This window comes from Centroberyx affinis, unplaced genomic scaffold (assembly GCF_046629955.1).
Source record: "Centroberyx affinis isolate AG114_WGS23_722 - 3 ecotype Tasmania unplaced genomic scaffold, CSIRO-AGI_Caff_v1 ptg003752l_1, whole genome shotgun sequence".
Lineage (NCBI taxonomy): Eukaryota > Metazoa > Chordata > Actinopteri > Beryciformes > Berycidae > Centroberyx > Centroberyx affinis.
Window position 1 is genome coordinate 82,337 of NW_027281629.1, and position 13,989 is coordinate 96,325.

Consider the following 13,989-nt stretch of genomic DNA (forward strand, 5'->3'; position numbering starts at 1 on the left):
TCTGGTTGTCATTTCCAGTTAAGAGGCGTGGTCTTAAAGAGACATGACAGCATGACTCGGCCTTGGCAGAGGGTCAGCACGACCTACAGACTGCAGTATCTGGATATGTTGAATGTGATAAAAATGTGATTAAAAACTTGTTAAAGCTCCATGGAGAAAACGGTGCAGAGCATGTTTTCTCATGATTACAATACATCTATTTAGTGCCATAAAACACCTCACTGCCAATTGACTATTTGTGCAAGAGATTAGTTTTCCGAATACCTGGGTGAGGTATTTGCATGTTTTATACGGTCTCTGAGGAAACAAACTTTGCTCTACAGTACATAGACCTGCATCAGTTATCAGTAAATTTCCATACTTTACATGTGCTTGTATCAGTTTATTTATGTATGGATAACACTGTTTACACACACTAAGACAACAACAGCAGCATCTCGTGTCTTATGTACATAGTATGTATTGGCTGAATTGTCTCTAATGTATCTATGTACTGTATCTATGTATCAACATCAAGCCAACACTGAAAAGAAATTTACTAGAAGGACCAATACTACTGTATATGGAGTTCATTAGGATCTAAGTTTGTTGGAGCTAAATAGTGCTGGGTAGAATTATGTCATTTCTGGTCAGGATCTGATGGGTTTGGCCTTCCATTGTGAAAAGTCCAGGGCCTGAAAACACACCCCTGACCTCATAATGTTCTATGTGGCCTGTTTCCGGGGAAGAAAGGAGTGCAAGTAAACAATTAACCTAGCTCTATTTGTGTGCGCTGATAAGAGTAAACCCACATTCTAACCAATAAGAAATGTTCTGAATCACCCGGAGCACTTCCTGGTTTCCACTCCCATCATTGGTCATGGTCATAATTTCCAGCCAGTATAATTAAGGGTTGATTCATATTTTTCTTACACTTTATTACATCTATTCCAATTCCATATAACACAGTTACATTTGAGACAAACCTGAGGTGCCAAATGGTAAAGTATCAGCAAGCAGGGGCCTGAGGTGTGTGTGTGTGTGTGTGTGTGTGTGTGTGTCTCGATCATGACCAATGTTGATAAATGATGCTAAGATAGGGCATACAGATAAACATGTGTACCTAGTGTATAATATAGTATAGTATAGTATAGTATAGACATGAATCATTATATTTTATCATGTTAATAATAAATAATAATAATAAACTTTATTTATAAAGCACTTTTCTTAACAATGTTACAAAGTGCTTTACAGAAGAAAATAAAACCAGACAAGGCAGATAAAATGAGAATAAGGCCAAAGGGCTTGAGCACCAAGGAAGTAAGAACAATAAAATGAATAAGATCAAATAAATAGAAGCAGTAGCTTTCACAAAAAGAAAAGTTTTAAGAAGAGATTTAAAAGAAGCTAGAGAGTTTATGTGTCTGAGTTCAGTAGGCAGAGAGTTGGGTCTGCCTAGTGGGAGCTCTGATAGCAAAAGCCTGATCACCCTTTGTCACAAACTGTGACCTGGGAATAACCAGCAGGGCTCCATCCGCGGATCTTAATGGTTGAGAGGGCATATACCAAGTCAATAAATCAGAGATGTATTTCGGAGCAAGGCCATTTAAGGCCTTAAAAGTAAGCAATAAGATTTTAAAATCAATTCGAAAACTAACAGGGAACCAGTGTAGGGAGGCGAGCACAGTGGTAATGTGCTCATGCCTCCTTGTCCCGGTAATGAGATGAGCAGCAGCGTTTTGTACCAAGTGGAGACGGTGGAGGGAGCCCTGGCTGATACCCGAGTAAAGTGTATTACAATAATCAAGCCGAGAATAGATAAAGGCATATACAACTTTTTGAAGATCAGCAACTGATAAAAATGACCTAATTTTAGAGATTATCCTGAGCTGGAAGAAACATGACTGAACAACATGTTTGACTTGATCATCAAAACAGAGGTTAGCATCAAATATTACCCCTAGATTAAGCACATATAAAACCATAAAAACAATGCCAAGTAAGTTGATATGCTTTCCAAGTAACTACCACTGTAACATGCAGGTTAATGAGCCGAATGGGACATTTGTCTGAAGTAAACCCGCCTCTGTCTCTTGGCACATGTGGTATGGCTTCTTTGTTCCGTGTATCTGTACACGGAGCACAAAACTATCAGCAAGAATGCAAAGGAACCCCATCGCAGTGATGTGTACCAGAGTGGAAGTCCTGTCCATTCCCTGAAAAAAAAACAGGAAGATTTGAAACCGTTTTCAGGAAACGAACACTCGTGGCGTCATTGTAAGATATTTTTACTTGACATTTTTCTGCTTACACCATATTTTTTAGCTAATGTCACGAACCTCCACTAACTGCGCAAAAAGGAAATAGCTGTCCTGAAAAATGAAAGATAGGGTGTTTTGTTTCAGAGAAAGGAAAGATTTACAGAAACACAGATGTGCTGTGACTGTTGGACTTCCTACGTTATTCCATTTCCGTGGGTGGTGCAACAGCCATGGACCACCCACGGAAATGGAATAACTTAGGAAGTGGAGAATGGATATCAGTTCAGCCCCCTCTGACATGAAGAGGCATTATTTCCATTAAACTAAGCATGAGAATATCACACGGTCTGACCTGCTGTGAAGCAAATCTTCATCAGTCTGATTGATGTGTAAAGACTGGTTTCTCCTCTCAAAGTGCTGGGTTTTCCTGGTAGGCTGGCAGGTGGTCAGAGCCAGATTTGTGGCTGTGGTGGTGCTCAGTCTATCGGCACAGTCATAAAGGGGTTGGTCTGATGATTATAAAAAGAAAGGCGTTACAGTGCCCTATCAACTTGTACCTTGGGCAATCTGGCTGTTACAACAGCTTCAAAACAAATCAGCCACAATCACAATTGACATGCTTTTACCAGCATAATTATCACTTTTATAGGGGGAACAAAACAAGTCCAACATCCATTCCTACCCTGTATGTTAATGACATAGACACAGCTGCTGTCTGCGGGCAGCAGAACCTGCACAGACAGGATATCACTCCTCTGGCTGCTTATGTCATTGCTGGCACTGCAGTAGTATTGGCTATCCTTTTCCACCCTGCCACAGTGTAGGCCCAAGTCTGATGTGCTGTGGAGCAGGATGTCTCGGTGTGGGCTGTGTTGATACCAGGCGTAGTGAACGCTGGTGCCCAGTGTGCAGCCGCAGCGCACGGTCACCGGCTGCCCCCAGCATGTGAGCCTATCCACCGGAGAGCTCAGGGGCCAGAGCCTGGGTTTGGACACCGGCACTGGCACAGAGAAACATGTCACATAATTGGATAATTCACTTAAAGACCAGGTTGAAACAGGATGTAGGGGCGTGACATAATGCAGTGAGTAGTGTCGGTATGTCTGAGTCTTTTGGTTGATTCGAGTATCCAAATGAATCAGACTTTCGAGTGTTACAGGTTTTTTCTTAGATTGAGCCATACAGCTCCAGGCAGCGTCCTGTCTGCCACAGTAAGTGTTGTACTCGTTTTAGGCCAGTAGAGGGCAAGATATCCTATTTAATTACTGTTAATTGTTTCGATTTCATTATATTTTAGATGGTGACTTATGAAGTCATGCATCTTGGTAAATGTTAACAGTTTTTAGTTTTATTGATTCTACTCTATTTATATGGTGAGCTATAGTACAGTATAGCAATATAGTAGTTTTCAAATTGGTGTGAGGTCAATTGTTATTCATTAAGAAAATAATTAACAGAGTACAAAAGCACATTGTTCTTTAAATTTGTTTGTAATATGGCTTAAAACAAATGACACGATTAGTTGCACCAAAAGGCTGAACTAGTAACTTCAAACCAAGCTGGAACCCGCAGCAGCGTGCCGACCTGGGCAGACAGTGGGTGCAGTATCTGCAGGCTGTCTGAGACCAGCAGCGTCTCGAGTGCTCGATACTGCTGCCATGCCATGTCCGGTCGAGTTCGAGGTTTCAGTATCAAGGCACATGAACGAATCAGTCAACAAAACAGTATGTAAGTACGGCAAGCCCAGAGGGGAAAAACACAAGTCGGTTGGTTAGAAATGTATTTTTACGCCTACTAGTGCAGCATGAGGTCCCCATGAAAGATGCTGTGTTTTCCAGGAAGTAAAAGTAAGGAGTTCATTTCATGGGGACTTTAACTTGACAATATAGAGGAATAAACGTTAGCGTTACTAATATCATGTTAGTGGTATGCCTTCCGATCCCAACATTCAAAGCTTCTGTCGTGTTCTTACCTGCAGTGACAACCACTTTGATTGAAGCCATGATGTCGGAATATATTTTGTCAATCCCAACCCAATACACTCCGGTGTCCTCTATTAGGAGGCCGGTGATTTTCACAAACAGCCCTCTCCTCCCCGCGTCTACGATGTGAGACCTGTGCCTGGATTCGGTTTTGGCGATGCCCTCTGAATCCATCAGAATCTCACAGGTGCTTCTGGAGTCCCCTCGACACCAGTACTTCTTACTGTACCGAAAGCTTTTTGTGTCATAGCTGCAGACCAGAGTGAATTCACTTCCAACACTTGCCTTGATCTGTCTTTTATCACACTGGAGCTGAACACTGGCTGAGGGTGGGACAGAGGTTAATCAGTGTCATACTGCATACATGGTTTCAAGTTGTACAGCTGCATATTCAAGACTTTCGGTTTCATTTCGTTTAACCTTTATTTCAATATTAACCATGTGACCAAGTTAGTGTCTGAAGTTAATTTGTTTCAGGCTGTTGCTCCTCCCGAGCACAAAAAGTGAATTTGCTAATCATGCGGTTAAATCTCGGGTAACACACATTCACCAAAATGGATCCGGTGTTTTAAGTGTGCCTGTCTTTAAATAGGAGACAGTAGTTGCTCAGGTAAGAAGGAGCAATATTATTGAACACAGTTCTTTATCTATTTATCTATAAGACCCAGTTCTTATTGTTATTATTGAGATTATGTTTAACAATAACTTCAGCAGTGGTGGAAGAAGTAGGCCTACTCTGATCCTTTACTTAAGTAAAAGTACCAATACAGCAATGTAAAAATACTCCATTACAAGTAAAAGTCCTGCATGAAAAATCCTACTCAAGTAAAAGTACATCAGTATTAGCAGCAACATGTAGTTAAAGTATTAAAGTAAAAGTAGTGGTTTGGTCCCTCTGACTGATACTTTATTATATATGACATCATTAGATTATTAATACTGAAGCATCAGTGTGTAAGCAGCATGTTACTGTTGTAGCTGCTGGAGGTGGAGCTAGTTTGAACTACTTTATTTACAGTTAGCTAGTTTAGTCCAGTGGTTCCCAACCTAGGGGTCGGGCCCCTCCAAAGGGTCACCAGATAAATCTGAGGGGTCGTGAGATGATTAATGGGAGAGGAAAGAAGAAAAAACAAAGTTCTGATACACAAATCTGTTTTCAGTTTTTGGACTTTTTCTCTAATCTTTGATTTTTGCTGAAATATTGGATCATTTGAACATTTATTGAAATGAAACCATGTGAGGTTTAGAGGGAAAAATCACTATTTGGTGGAGCTGTTAACAACTCATAGACACCTGAAATGTGACCCTGACTACACACTGCTTTTTGTAAGACCAAAAAAAAAGCCAAAAAGGTTGGAAACCACTGGTTTAATCTTTAACAATGTGTTGTATTTTAAAAGCTTGTTATATTATCCATTGTGTCAAATCTCCATCTGAAAAGTAACTAAAGCTGTCAAATAAATGTAGTGGAGTACAAAGTACAATATTTCCCTCTGAAATGTAGTGGAGTGGAAGTATAAAGTAGCATCAAATGGAAATACTCAAGTAAAGTACAAGTATCTCAAAATTGTACTTAAGGACAGTACTTGAGTAGGCTAAATGTACTTAGTTACTTTCCATCACTGAACTTCAGTTATTATTAAACTATATTCAACTTAATTTTAGTGAAACAGACATTTGTGAAAACAGTTCCTATGACTGTACAATGTAATTATTTCTGCACAGAAAAAAAACATATTTTCATTGTATTCCTTGTAAAATCTTATATAAAATGGAAACAGGGCAAAATGGAATTACAAAAACCCTGGATCGCAGTGCAACAAAAAAATAAAATAAGTGAAATGAACTTAGTTCCAACTACAGTTAGAAAGTTATAATAATGAATACATACTGTATATAATATAGTCCACTCACCATGGAACAGCAGCATCAGATAAAGTGTCTTCATCATGTTGGGAAAAGTCAGGTTTTGAAATTTTTTAAAAAGTTCATGATGAAGATTCAGGAAGTTGAAGAGATGGACTGTGGTGAGCTGCTTCCTGTTACCTAGTAGGTCGCCGCAGTGTGGCAGGTGCAGTTTAGACTGCCTGCTGTTGTGTTTTCCTACGCCACTGAAAAACACACATATGGCTTATCTCACACAAAAACATCTTTACTTTAATTTGTGTCATTGTAATATTATGGTCAAATATGTAGGGCTTGGTTTTACAATAGGAAAAATGCATTTTCAGCATTTAGATGTTGAAAAAAACATTTCACTTTAGATGTTTCTGTCTTCATTCTAACTTGAAGGTGATGAGACCACAATCATTTTATTCAGTTACTTGGGAGAGCACACAGTAAAACTTTAGACTAAAACATGTCAGACTGTGGTGATGTTGACAACCCACACAAAGAGGGGCTGGGTAAATTGAACCACTCAGCTCCATGTCAGAATGGTCAGAATGGTTTTATTCACCAATAAGCCACTAGATGTCATCATGCTACCAATGTATGTAGTACGTATATACCTGTTGAACGCTACAGTTCCTTATGAATGTGCCGGCTTGTCAGTGTGGCTTCATGATCTCATATTTAATAAAAGGCATTCTTTCACATGTAACTGGAGCATAGTAGGCTAAGATGAACACAAACAGCAAGTTTTTCAGGTGAGCCTGTTCTGTGTGTGTTTCCTCTCTGCCTGTTGGAATTCTTCATAGAGCACAGTTTACAACACTTTTCTTAAAGTTACAAAGGGGTGAAAAATGAAAGTAGCAGACAACATAACACTTCTGCTGTAATAAAGGGAAGTCTTGCACTGCTGACTTAATGCCCACAGCTTCTTAAGAAAACGCCTCCCATTGCTCCTTAAGGCCTACTCAGCAAAAGTTAAGTTTATAAAAATTAGTTTTCAAGCAAGTTTTGTAAGGCGTTACAGAGTTTGCCAAGTGGTTTTTCTTAAAGCAGGCTGTTCCAAAGTATAGGAGCCATGATTGCAAGTGCTTGATTGCCTATTGTCTTAAATCCTGGATGTTGTGCAGTGTGTGTGTGTGTGTGTGTGTGTGTGTGTGTGTGTGTGCGCAGTGGTTTGCCAAAGCATAGGTATGGATGAAGAGGTCCAGACAGTTGGGTGGGCTGCTGCTGCTGCTTGCCAGCTACAGACAACAGGATTCTCACCCTGACACCTTCTCTTCACCACTCCCTCTGCCTCCATCTCTACCCACATCCCTCCTCCACTCCTCTAGTGTCTCCTGAATGTAGTCCAACAGGCTCGACTGCCTGCAGTGCGCTCTGACTCTGGGAACAGCTGTTCATGCCTGTGTATGCACATAGATGTCTGCCACTCTCTGTTTGTGGGTGTTTCCCTCCCACTCCCTCGCTAACACTCAGACAAATGCAATCACACACCCGGGTGGCTCTAGGACCCAGTGAGAGATACCCAGGGGGCGCGGCAATATTTTTAATCTGACCACAGAACCTGTTAGCTCACTCTAGCTTCCTCTAAGACAGCTCATACACTCCCTCACAATAGTTCCTTGATGTGACAGTTGCAATAGAGAAGTGCTCTTTGCAGCAGCCACAGACCCGCCACGGCCCCGTAACCCCTGCCTTGGGATCCCCGCTCCATGACCCGTGGAGGAGGACCTTTGTGTCCTGACATGCCTGAGAGAGGTGGCCTATCCCAGGCAGCGAACAGCCAGTCATGGAGCAGCAGGCCTGGATACTGAGGAGCTTCCTGGACCAGCTGGAGAGAAAGGAGGCTGTGGACGGGGACGCAGAGAACGGCCTTGCCGGGGAGTTCTTGGTGAGTCTAGCATCATGTCCGTTTCGTTACAGTACTGTAGGCACCTGAACTGTTATGAAGCCCCCTAAGAGTGGAGTGGTTTCTCCAGTGACATTAATGGTCAAATTGTTTGATAATGTGTCAAATTTGTATGTTGACATTGGGTACACAGTGAGAGTGCAAACAAACTTTCCAAAATTGCAAAATTTTCACAAAAGACATCATATTTAGGGTAGTGACATACTGCTATTGTGTCAACGGCCCCGCCGCCACACCGCTTCCTCTTTGCATTGATGTTGTCATTGAAGTCCCATGAACAAGGAAGGAGAACTGTAGGCAAATGTAACATACTTGAGCAGAGCAATTCTCAGTTATCATTTATCAATCTTGTATACACATGCACACACACTCACTTCTCCATACATACACACAGTCTTGTGCCCCAGGATGACATCACCAATGGGCGGTTGCCATGGTGATGAGCTACATGTCAGTGCCTGAGGACGGCGCCATGCGCTCCACATGCCCCCCTGCCGCTGTCATGCCTCTACCACCCTAAGCACTCCAGTGGAAGGGGTCCATTGCATCACTTCCTTTAAGAACAACAAGCGCTCTGTACTGTTAGCAGTGCAGATGGTCTGCAAGGCCTTTAACTAACTGCGTTGAACTGTGAGAACTGCGCTCTGAACAAAAAGACCAGTGTCTTGGAAAGTCCTGTAAGCGAGGATGTGTCATGACTTTACTCTGAGTGTCAGTCATTCCACCCAGTCGATGCCGAGTGGAAATCCTTTCAGTTTGTGTGCCATGTCGGTTTCTAGTCAAAAATGAGTCATGATGGGCGTTCTGGCCTTTGGTCACATGCCATTTATGTCATCCTAAAAAGGTGGGTAAACTGTTATTCACAAATATAAATGTGGGTAAACTGAGTTCAGGTGGGTTTACCCTCCACTTCATCTCTAACCCTACACATAAGCCAAGTCAAAGTTGTTGCAACATGTAGTAAAGCTACGATGAAGAGCAGTTCTCCCCCGTTTGTAATATATCAGAAATGTAATCATCATATTGATAGGGCCTCAGAATAATCAAATCATGACTGAATTGCCCTAGTTGAAAGCTTTGTAATTGAATGTGCTTATGATTTCAGTGATTTCTTACATTTTTTTCCAGAGGTTGAAAAGGCAGTCAACCAAGTATCGCACTGACAAGACTTACCCCACCAAGGCAGCAGAAAAGCAGGAGAACTGCAAGAAGAACCGCTACAAGGACATTGTTCCCTGTAAGAAAGATCTTTCAAAGCTCTGCTCAGGCCAGATGTGTGACAAGTAGTTTGCAAATAATACATACATCAGGGCAGCTCAGGTGCAGATGTGAATCAGAAGAAAGTATATAAAATTGACTTCCATATACACAATACAATGTTGACAGTTAAAAGATAATTATAGTAATTATGTAATATACAGGTGTGACTAATTAAGTTGATAGACTATATACTGTAATGGTTATTCAGTCGCAACCGCTGAGGAAGGTAGAATGCTGAAACGTATGGCTGTGGGATTATGTTCATCTTGAAACTACATGCAGAAGAATTAATTGATTAAAGAGAGAAAATTAGTTCCAGAGTGCAGTCTGTTTATGCTGGTAATAGTACAAAACATTCTGGCACTGATTATATTGGACTATGTGGAATCAAACCCATCTGGTATCCGAGACTTATTTACAAATACTGTCTGGCACAAGTACAAGAAATTATGCCACAATCCAGAATTAAACCAGATTCACAGTAATGTAATAAAGAGGCACAATACAATCTTAGGCTAACTGACTAAAGTGTCATATTCATATAATTGTAACCTGCGTGTTTCTCTCCTCGTAGTTGACCACAGCAGAGTGACGCTCACCCTCACCACCTCCAAAAATGACACCGACTACATCAACGCCAGTTTCATCAAGGTCGGTAGATTTGAATGCTTGATTCAAATTAGTATCTTTGTCTCTTTCAGGACTTGGGCCTTTGAAAATATGCTGTGAGTGAAATTGCATTGTACAACAGAGACATATGTTCATGCTACAATATTCTAGCTAGGTTGAATTGTGTTTGTTGATAATCTACTGTATAGATGTAACTGTAATTATAAAACTGCAATAATTCTTATACTACATCTGACTCTTGTTGTGTGGACAGGGGGTGTCAGGCTCCAGGGCCTACATCGCTACCCAGGGTCCTCTGCCCCACACAGTGCTGGACTTCTGGAGGATGCTTTGGGAGTACAACACAGAGGTGAGACAATGAGGCATTTCACTGCAGTGGTGTTGCTCTCAAAACATCCATTAGCATACTTCAGTGCTGAAATGATCAAATGAGGCCTACTTTGCCTGCATAAACAGAACATTGCTGAGCGCACTCTTTGCTCTGTGCTTATATGTTGGTACATTGCATCTCTCATGGTCTTGTTTTCTGCTGTAGGTCATAGTGATAGCCTGTCGGGAGTTTGAGATGGGGAAGGTAACACCATTTCTCATGTTCATGTACACAGTCCCTTTCACTCACCAAACTCAACACACATTTGTACTGTAATTTGTGTGCCATTAATATTTCATAACTTATTCAGCAATGTATAAATGCATATTATGTGTGAATTTCTGTTCAGCTTAGTGTAGTTTTTTAGACCACATTCTCAGAATTTAATCATCAATGTTTGAATAGTTCATTGCATGTTATGGTTGAATGTGTAGTTTGAAATGCATTTTTGTTGTTTTTTGTTTGTTTTGTTTGTTTCTTTAAAATCACAACCATTTTAAATCTGTGTATTTCCCCAGTCTGAGGTAGCTCACTGGAATATATTACCCTGCAAGCTGATTGTACTCCTTTGCAGAAAAAGTGTGAGCGCTACTGGCCAGAGAAACAAGAGGAGGCATTTGTCTGCGAGCCTTTTACAGTTTACTGTGTGAGTACTTTCTTTTGTCAGACCACTTCCTGCTTTGACTGGTTCCTGAAACACACTGGCCCTTAACACAATGCTGACTTTTGCATTGCTATCTTCCCTGGGCATCTAGAGTGTCATAAAGTGTTTGGTTATGCTGTTATTAATGCGTTACAAATGAAATTCACATGTCATTTTTCAATAACACCAATAAGTACGTAGGGTTTCTCCGCTCCAAGAATCTAAAGCTGCACTGCTGGCTTTGTTTGTACAGGATTCTGAGGAAAATAAAGGAGATTATCTGACAAGGACGTTAAGGGTGACCTATCACAATGTAAGTAGTGTTTATACCCCGACTGTGAGCATAAATGTCAGGATAAATCTCATAAGGCAAACAGAGATTATCAGCCTAGGTGTTGTTAGCTGCTACAATGGGCAGAGGCAGTTGTGGAAATATTTAAATCTTGGAATCACAAACAAACATATCACATGTTTGAGGTAGGATCTAGTGATATAATTTCATTTATATAATTTTTTCATAGTGACACATAGAAAGAAGCTTTGTAAATGTGTTAGTTTGTCTTTGATTGATAACCTTGGAGTTAAACATGTTTTTTTTTTAAATACCCAAAGGCTCGCATTCTAATTGTTTACAATGCTTTTGTTTTCTCCAGTGTAGCCGAACTTTGAAACAGCTGCACTATGTCAACTGGCCAGATCACGGTGTGCCAGACACCATTCCTCCCATTCTGGAGATGTTGCAAGAGATGCGTTCCTATCAGGCCCACGATGACGTGCCCATCTGCATCCACTGCAGGTCAGGCCTCCTCCTCAACCTTATTAACCGGATGGGCGGGAATTAGTTTTGTCACAGTATCAGGAGATGAGCGGTTGAGATGTGCGGAAATTTCCCTGCTCTTCTGTCTCCTCCTCCCCTCTTTCACTCCATTCTCTTCGAACACATGACAATTTAAGTCAATCGGTGATCACACTTTTGGTTTTGATTGTGTACAGTTACTGGATGAATGCAGCAGCCTGTGCTTGCCCCCCGTAGACGTTAGGCACCCCCCCCCTTCTCTGACACAGGAAGTGTGTGCGTAGGTGGATAGCCAACAGCCCACTGGGTATGAAAGCATACGTGTGGGCATTTCCCCTCATACTGTCTAGCACTTAACATTATGGCTGATTAAAGCCCTCATGCAGCTCGCCTGCTGGAACTTGCTCTGTACTGAGTAAAACCCAAAAAGCGTGACTCGTGTCAAGCTATCTGCAACAAAAGTGAAGCATCAAAATCGGATTGTGGCCTACTATGGCCTACTTCCTCAAAGTGGCCCAGCATGTGGCTTGGCCTATAGCTTGTCATACACTGAAGCCTAAGCGCTGACAGAATAATAACAAAATGTCACCATAAGGTGTTGGTACGCCTTCAACGCTATCTAAAATATCAAAAGGTAGTTACACCTTAACCTTGCAGTACATACACCAGTTGCCCCGAATTTGAATGATTCATTTAGCAGAAGTACAATGTTTAGTTTGATTATATGTGTTTAGTGAATGGTAGAGTAGTGTAGTGTCTTTTGCATTAGCATCAAAGCATGCCACATCATGATATGCCCACACCTTTTCGAGGATGAGGTGGCAGGAATGGAATGTTCAGTCAGCAGATCCAACCAAGCAGTCAATCACCTCACTTCCCAGTAAGGCTTCACCTGTAGACAGCTACTGGAAGTTGAATTTAAATGTGATGGACATTAGATACACTTAGATTTGGTATATTCCTTTCACAGCTGGGTCAAATAGGAATTGCAAATATTGGCATTTGTTTTAACCTGCGTCAGTACCAGATGGGTGCGTTTTCTGTGGTTGTCAACCTGACACTAACGAATCGTCCTGTGGTAAAAACTACCCATCTTAAGTAGGTTAAAACAAACACAAAGAATTGTATGCAAATACTATCTGACCCAAGTCTGATGACGTCTTGCTTTCCTCTATAACACGTAATCATTCGAGAAGCACTGAGGATTATGTTGAAATAATTATACTGGACGCAAGTCATTGACTGGGTGGTTAAAATGTGACTTTTGGCTGCTGTGATTGCAGTGCTGGCTGTGGTAGAACAGGAGCCCTGTGCGTCATCGATTATATTTGGAACTTGCTGAAGAAACAGGTGAGATGCTTGATACTTTCCACACATAATCTATCTCACGACAGAATAAATGTAATGATAAATATGTAAACTGTCTGCCTGTTTTCAGATGGTTCCTGCAGACATCTGCATCTACGACTTGGTTCAAAACATGCGAACCCAGAGGCCCTCAGTGGTTCAAACTAAGGTGGCTGTTTTTTTTTTACACCTTCTTTTTAGAAAAAACACAAGACAGGATGTCAAATGTAACAAATCTCTATATTTTTAGCAACAGCTACAGTAGCCATGCGCCTCAATCTAGTTCCAACAAGTAGAGCCACATTTCTGGCAGTTCGTAATGTCACTGGCTCCCTTTTGTCACATGTCTTTTGATCATTTGTGTAATGTGCGTCATGCCTTGGGGCTAAGATGTCACCTAACAGAGCAGGTTTTTGATGTTTAACCTTAGGAACAATATGAGCTGGTCTACAGAACCATCAAGTTCCTGTTTGAGAGGTATCTGCACTCCATGGATGCACAAGCCAGCAGAACTGAGGTGAGTAACCAGGAACACACCTTGACAATGACCCAGAAAAATCTAAAACAATTTAAGGGCATGTAAGTGCTCTAACACCAACCCACGCACAAAACCATAACCATAGCAGGACAAAAATACAACTTGGCAGGCTTTTGTGGTTTCAGTAACTTTTTAATTCACTGAAAATGGAGCATCACATGATCATTGTGGCAAATCATCAAACTGCAGGCTGAGAGTGTCAGGCTTTACAATGTGTATAAATATTACTGCAGGAAATGAATAATCGAGCTGGATGTGTGTGAACGAGGTTACTGCTCTGCTTGGTGAAGCTAAACACATAATACTCTGCCAAGTTAGAGATGTGTTCAGCTGAGAGGCTCTCTATACTTACTACATGCTATGTGCAATTACTATATT

General features: G+C 41.3%; 2 protein-coding genes across 3 annotated transcripts; one reads left to right on the top strand and one right to left on the bottom strand.

The window, feature by feature from the left end:
• Positions 1-475: 475 nt before the first annotated feature.
• Positions 476-6,261, bottom strand: LOC139662293 (uncharacterized). 2 transcript variants are annotated; one of them, XM_071540944.1, is made up of 6 exons: positions 6,140-6,261; positions 4,216-4,548; positions 2,926-3,243; positions 2,596-2,752; positions 2,322-2,354; positions 2,097-2,198 (listed from the first exon to the last, which is right to left on the bottom strand). In XM_071540944.1, the coding sequence occupies exons 1-5, from the start codon at positions 6,174-6,176 to the stop codon at positions 2,327-2,329; spliced, it is 873 nt and encodes a 290-aa protein (XP_071397045.1). In that variant the 5' UTR covers positions 6,177-6,261; the 3' UTR covers positions 2,097-2,198; positions 2,322-2,326. The 2 variants fall into 2 exon arrangements, with proteins under 2 accessions (XP_071397044.1, XP_071397045.1); XM_071540943.1 differs by lacking the exon at positions 2,322-2,354 and having other exon boundaries at positions 476-2,198.
• Positions 6,262-7,731: 1,470 nt separating this feature from the next.
• LOC139662294 (tyrosine-protein phosphatase non-receptor type 12-like) lies at positions 7,732-13,590 on the top strand (the record flags this gene model as incomplete). Its single annotated transcript, XM_071540946.1, has 11 exons — positions 7,732-8,009; positions 9,156-9,264; positions 9,862-9,938; positions 10,171-10,266; positions 10,453-10,491; positions 10,862-10,933; positions 11,184-11,243; positions 11,584-11,726; positions 13,010-13,076; positions 13,165-13,242; positions 13,504-13,590. Coding segments are annotated over exons 1-11 (930 nt in total), but the record flags the coding sequence as incomplete, so codon positions are not given.
• Positions 13,591-13,989: the final 399 nt, after the last annotated feature.